Consider the following 6,696-nt stretch of genomic DNA (forward strand, 5'->3'; position numbering starts at 1 on the left):
TTACAACATGTTAAGTCCTAACCCAGTTACTGAGGCAATAGTCTGTTGAGACACAATCTGACCACAGAAATCATCATTCAGCCTCCCACACTAGATGCTGGCAGCGTTCTTCCATCCAACACAAAATCCTGTAGGAATCGAGGAAATGTTTTATTTTGTAACGTCACCTTTCCTTCTGCCACCAAACTGACCTCATTCCCCCCTCTGGAGTCAAGTAAATGCACTTGCATAATCATTACATTACCATAGACAGTTTGAACGTAAGCGTGACTGACTGAAAAGAAAGAAAATTAACTCCTATATGAACCAGTTCACGTTGCTCTGATCAGCTTGGGTCTGATGAATGCCTTTATTTACTGTTCTTAAAATCAAAAGATGGACAGGTAGCTAAAGCAAAAGTCATTTTCAACACTTGTAAGCCTTCTTTATTTACCCACTGAGATGATTCTCAGTGGGTAAAAAACTTTAATGAATGAATATTTTGCAAACGTACCAGTCTGTGACTAGCTCAGGACAACATATCGCATGTACTTTAAGACATGGGGAGGGTGTTGATGGTTGTCCATGCATTTAAATAGCAACACAGAAAATAAAAAGAAAACAAAATCAAAAGGCTAACACACACTAAACGCGTCTTAAGAGAGGAAAATAAGTCACCCAGGGGTCTGCAGCAGTAATTCTCATTTCTTTCAAATATATTTGGACTTATTTCTTGGTTGTTTTTTTTTGTTTTTGTTTTTTTTTTTCTCTATGTGTCCGTTAAATTCAAAGGTTGACAGTATAGGAGTACATTTGGAGGATCACATTCAGACGCCTCTTCTCGGTTCCTCTATACTTCAGTGTTGCTCGCGTAGAGCCTGGTCCATGTTCGGGCTGCAGGAGGGGAGGGGAGAGAGAGAAACAGGAAGCTGGTGACGTCGAGCAAGGTGGAGAAACGATTGTTGAACCGATCTGAATCATCTGCAAGTGCTTCAGAATAATGAGCATTCTTCATAGAAAGACTAAAGACTGTCACGTTGTTTTCTCTGTGATCCGGCAGGGACTGGACTGCTACACTCTTGACTTCAAATTAAAGCGAAGCCCTTCTGAGAGAATAAAAATCTATTCAATCTTGATCGAGAGGATAAGTCACCCAGGGTCTGCAGCATTAATTCTAATTTCTTTCAAATATATTTGGACATATTTCTTGTTTTTTTGTTTGTTCTGTTGGGAGACCTTTAAATAAAGGTTACAGTATCGTAAGATGTGGATCACATTCACTGACATTTTTATACTTCAGCGAGAACTGTTACGGAGGAGGGAGAGCAGAGCTTTGGTAATAAACCATAATAAATGACAAAACACCATAAAGAAGAAAAGTTAGGAGCAGGCGAATTGAGTATTTTCCAGATACATTTGTGCATAAAATGCTGTGTTACGGTTTTACTATAAAATAAAATACAGATGTGCTGATCCGGACTTTCCGGGTTTTGTTTTGCGGATGACATCATCAGTGACCACTCCTGTAATATTTAATGAGACGATATTTTTGACAACTACGACAGTTTTCCTGTAAATACCTGTGCAAGACTGTAGTTGCTTAATGATCTCACTTCTCAAACCCTTCCATGCTGATTTAAAACAAATGTGACCAAATATATCAGAAACATAAAGAGCATAAATGCCTAATATTTATATCTAGTATTTTTGCATTCCGTTGTAACAAGAATATTGTGATAGATTTGCAATATATACCGACTTTTGTTTTTTTAAGGTAGAAGTTGTCTAATCACTTTCTGGAGTTTCTTGAAATAAAATCCTCAATCTAAAATGAGATTTTCAGAGACAAATCGTCTCTCTGGATTGTTTCCAGCTGTTTCACTTCCAGATGCACATCTGGCTGATTAGCACGTCGTCTGTGGTAATGTGCAGCCAAGTCAATCATCTAAATGAACCCAAAACTTTTTGACAATCGTCAAAAACTTGTCCAGTAAACAAGTCTTCTGTCATATTGTAGAAAAACTCTTATAAAATAGCACCTAAAGTGAATAAATACAAGCCGTTTCATGTTCATTTTCCTTCAAGGGGTTGGACTCATGACTGCACTGAGAGCTAGTTATATCGATTTTTTTTTAGCTTAATCTCATAATATTGGAATTTTATTTTCTATTCCTATTTTAGAGAGCTGTGTTTTTTCAGCTTTAATTTGCGCTTTGCAGTCAAATTTGTATTTTTTTTTTAAAAAAAGAGGCCAACTTGCTTTTTCGGAGCCTTTGACACCAGAAGCCTCTCACGTTTTGATCAATACCCACATTATTGAACTGCATGTACGCTGACGCACTTTAAGGTTTAAATTTTAAAAAAAACTGACGAACTGTGGTAGGAGTGAGAATAATTTCTTCATTTTATGTTGCATTCAAAATGGCCGCCTCTGTAAAACATGCAGCACGTTTTTATTCTTAAAAATAAAACGTCTGATGGATCCATCTGTAAATATAGTCAAGTGGCTGCAGGCTATTTGCATTTTCTGCCCCCAAACAACTCACAACATCCATCCATCATCTGCACTTGCTTATCCTAACAAGGTTAGCCTAGCGCCGGTGTTAGTGGGAGAAAGGCAGGTACACCTTGGAGGATTCGGGGATTTCTTTCACCTCTCCGTCTGTTGTCTGTATTTGCCGTCTGATTATGTTAATGCTGTCCCTCCTACGAAGCCGCGGGCAGAGTTAGCGCTGGTTAGTGATTCTTCTGGAGCCTGCGAAACTATCGCCGAGCTTCGGCTGTGGGTTGAATTTCAAAGATCTGGAATTCAGTGAATTTTTCCTGCCATCTGTCAAAGCATTTCTCCAACTGCCACCCGGCGACAACCTGAAGGAGCTGCAATGCGGTTTGGCTGCTCTCATTCCCTTGTTTTCACATCAGATGGAATCAAAACAGATAAATCTCACACCGACCTGTCTCGATGGCATGGCTTTCGTTTTTCTTCCACTGCTCTGCGACGTCGTTTGCCAGGGGGTCGTCTGGGTTGGGAGCGCTTAATAATGCCTGGATAGATAGCAACACTGTGCGGATCTGCAGGGCTGGAGACCACTTGTCTGTTGGAAGCGTGGAAAAGATGCAAAAGAGAAGAACTATTATGCAAAACAAAGAAACGGCCGACAGAATCCGGGCGATTACGACGACGACGACGACACGGATCCACTGGAGAGCAGAAGCTGAGCGAAATCATTCCAACAGCAGGGAGAAGCCATGAATCAGAATGATGCATTTCAATGCAAAACAGATACAGCAACAAATTTTACTTAAGTTCTATGTGCAAGACCAACACATTGTGCATACTTCTAAAATTAAAGAACTGCATGATTCCAAAAATGTGTTTCTTTTAAAACCTAATAAATGTATTGAGGACCACAAATCCAGTTTGTGTTAAAACTTTGGGAACGTCCATCAGTCTACAAATCTATCAGTTTCCCATCTTCTGAAAACAATGTTTCCCCACAATGCATCTGAGCCAACAGTAATGTTCAGCGGTGGAATATAAACTCAGGATGGGCGACATGGAGCTAAATTTTGTGGAATATTTTGTGGTATTCACTGCTGCAATATTTTGAAATAGATTTTCTGCAGCAGTACATGTACCTATTTACACTCAAAACTTTACAAATGTTGCTCTAAAACAATTAAAACTATTATAACTACTTCAGTACACCAGTTATATATGATTGTGCAATTCACCCAATAAAAGGCTAATAAATTAAATTAAGTAATATATATTTTTTTAATTTATATTTATTGATGATCTCATGAAACAGGCTGAATAAAATAGATCAAATAAGTTTATTTATTATTATCCCAATAAATCTAAGCTGCATTTAGATTAAATTAAACACAGGCAGACTAATAATTAAGTGACTTTTGCATTCAGATTAAATCAATCCTATAAATAAATGCTTCCTCCTTAAGCTTTTAAAATCTATTTTACTTTTACACATTGAAACTTAATATATATATTTTAAAAAAAAGTTCCAGTTCCCAATTAAACTGGATTATTTGTTGCTTAACTTAAAGGTTCTGTTTTATGTGTAAATGTTGACATTAATCTTAGAAGTTCAAACACTCAGAGTGTCAGTATTCTGTCAGACAAATAAACACAAAATAGCCTTTTTTAAAAAAAAAAAAAAAAAAAAAAAGCAAAACTAATAACTTTAGACTGACAGAAATTAGTTTGTTTTTTTTAAAGTAAAAGCTAAATGAAAAACATTTTAATGTTTAAGATGTAAACTCAGATTGCAGTGAAACGTTTTTTTTGTTGTTTTTTTTAAATAAAATAAAATACCTTAAGCTAATTTGAAGGAAAAGGAAATGAGAGACTTTCTCACCTTTCAAAATGTCTAAACATATTCTTCCCAGTTTGTCGACGTTGGGGTGATAGATTTTGGTCATGAATCGCACTTTGGGAGCTGCCATGGGATACTCTTCTGGAAGAAATAGTTCAAGTTTAAACGTGCCTCCCTCGAACGGCGAGTCCTGAGGCCCCGCGATGACCACATGGAAGTAGCGTGCGTTCCCCTCGTCGGGCGTAGCTGTGATCCCCGGGACGGGCTCTGCCATCAACCGCTGTGTCTCCTGCGTGTGATCGGGAAGACAACATGCATGCTTGTCGACTTTTATTAAAAAATAAACATGCAAAGTGTTTCTTTCAAGTAGGCGACGGATGACGGCGTCTGCCTTCAACCGCATACTTGCGAGACTACATTCCAGGAGTTCAGCGTGGAAACAGCATGACTAATCACTCACTGATAGCTAATTTTACTAATAGGCGTGCTTCTCTTTATCTTAAGAGTTCAAATTCTTGCATTCATCCATATCCATTTTCTGTTACTCAGCTCTCTTGTTTAATCTGTATTGGCTGCAAATCAAAAAGCGCCCACGGCAGTGTTTGGCTTTGCGACTAGAACCGTGACGTTAAGGGCAGATAGAGACTCATTAAATCACACTGAAATTAATATTAGGAGCCGCTGCTGTTAAACCACAGAAATAATGGGTGAAGGCTGGAAAATAATATGCAAACACAGTGGTCTTGATGGTTTCACTTAGCAATAGGACGTGTTCTCAAAAAAATACTAATTACTTTCAGATCTTATTTTTGGCTACCAAAGTTTTGATAAATAAGCAGCCTTTTTCATAAACTAATTTCATAATTCACTCTACTCCATTTTAGTTAGTTCAGAAATCAAATAAAAAGGAAAGATTTTTATGACTGACCAATCAAGTTAAGTACCATCAGATGGGAGGAAACTGATTATATCTGACTCAAACAAACGCCTCTGTTGGAAAGGTGAAAAAAAATGCGGAACGACAAAAAAACCCCCACAGAAACCTGGAAGTGGTTTCACTTTGTCAACTTGATGGAGCAGGCAGAGAAAACCTGCCGAACCTGAGGCGCGGCGTGGCGGAAAAGGCTGATCGCGCTCACTGCCGGTGTTGTACCGAAAAAAAGCACCCTTGCTGATTTAAACACATTCTTAAAAGAAGCGGATATTAATGAGGCTGTCTGTTAGTACATTTGATAAGCTAACTAAAGACAGACGTGAGAATAGCCAAGCATTGTTAAAATTTGAATGCGTATAATGAATACTGAAATGCGCTTCCTGTGAGGGAGGGGGATCTTAAAAGACAGGGGTGTTTTTTTTCGACAAAACACTGGGCCAGGCCCAAAAAGAGGCTCCGGTGCGGCGAAGGGAGGAAACCGCAGAGCAATTGGACTCACAATACACCATTTTCTTTTTGGTTCGTTCAATGACACAGAAGCAACGCCAGTACATTTTCTTAAATTAAGACAATTTCAACACTTCACGACCGCACAAGGGCAGAGTTTCACAGAAACCGCCAGGCATGTGTAGGAACCAGAGGGGCTACAACAGCTAGCCTAGCTTGAACAGCGAATTCATTCATATGACCACTGGGCCGAATTACAATAACTGGCTCGTTAGTGGGGTTAATTAGAAAAGAAATAAACAACGAATAAATTTCTTCCGAGTTTAAGCACAAGCTGAAGAAAATGGAGTAAACGGAAGTGGCAAACAAAACAGTTGCAGTGAAGCGAGTTAGCTCGACAGCTAGCAAGGAAGAGGCTAACTATGCTAACGAGAGGCTACAAGCGACATAGTGTTAATTTATTTCCCAAATAATAACCGAGCGATTCCCAGAAAACTCTCACAGTGTCTTATATACGTGCACACACACTATTCGTTGTCAGATGTACCTTTATAATCCTACGAGGCAAACCGGCCATCTTGTGTTAGCAGTTATATTTGTAGCCGCTGACTCGCCCTGTCTTCAGGTTGGATTGAGCGAAGTGCCGGGGCGGGGACTGATAACTCACTCCTCCGGTACATTCAGATGATGACCTAACGACGTGTGGAACCAGCACCATAGCTACATATTAAAACAAGTTCACATAGATTAATTAAATTAGAGTATTATTTAAAAGATATTTTAGGTCAGTCACTCTGTCACTAGGTGAAGCACATTATAGAGACTAATTACACACAGACTGATGTTTTACATACTTTTTTATTCTGTAATTAGGATTTTCCACTTAGAGCTATGAAAACACATTTGAGATTAGAATATGTCAGATCAATAAATTAATCATCTTAGTACACGCATTAGGGGTTAATTACGGAAGAGGATTAGGGCCACTGAAAAAAAAAA

At 38.6% G+C, this 6,696-nt stretch overlaps 1 protein-coding gene across 1 annotated transcript; it reads right to left on the reverse strand.

Annotated features, from left to right (window-relative positions):
* Positions 1-747: 747 nt before the first annotated feature.
* Positions 748-6,436, reverse strand: ube2nb (ubiquitin-conjugating enzyme E2Nb). The gene is made up of 4 exons (XM_044108565.1): positions 6,245-6,436; positions 4,359-4,605; positions 2,934-3,074; positions 748-873 (listed from the first exon to the last, which is right to left on the reverse strand). Exons 1-4 carry the CDS (start codon positions 6,272-6,274, stop codon positions 830-832), a joined length of 462 nt encoding a protein of 153 aa, XP_043964500.1. The 5' UTR covers positions 6,275-6,436; the 3' UTR covers positions 748-829.
* Positions 6,437-6,696: the final 260 nt, after the last annotated feature.

Source organism: Gambusia affinis, linkage group LG23 (genome assembly GCF_019740435.1).
Source record: "Gambusia affinis linkage group LG23, SWU_Gaff_1.0, whole genome shotgun sequence".
NCBI classification, from domain to species: Eukaryota; Metazoa; Chordata; class Actinopteri; order Cyprinodontiformes; family Poeciliidae; genus Gambusia; species Gambusia affinis.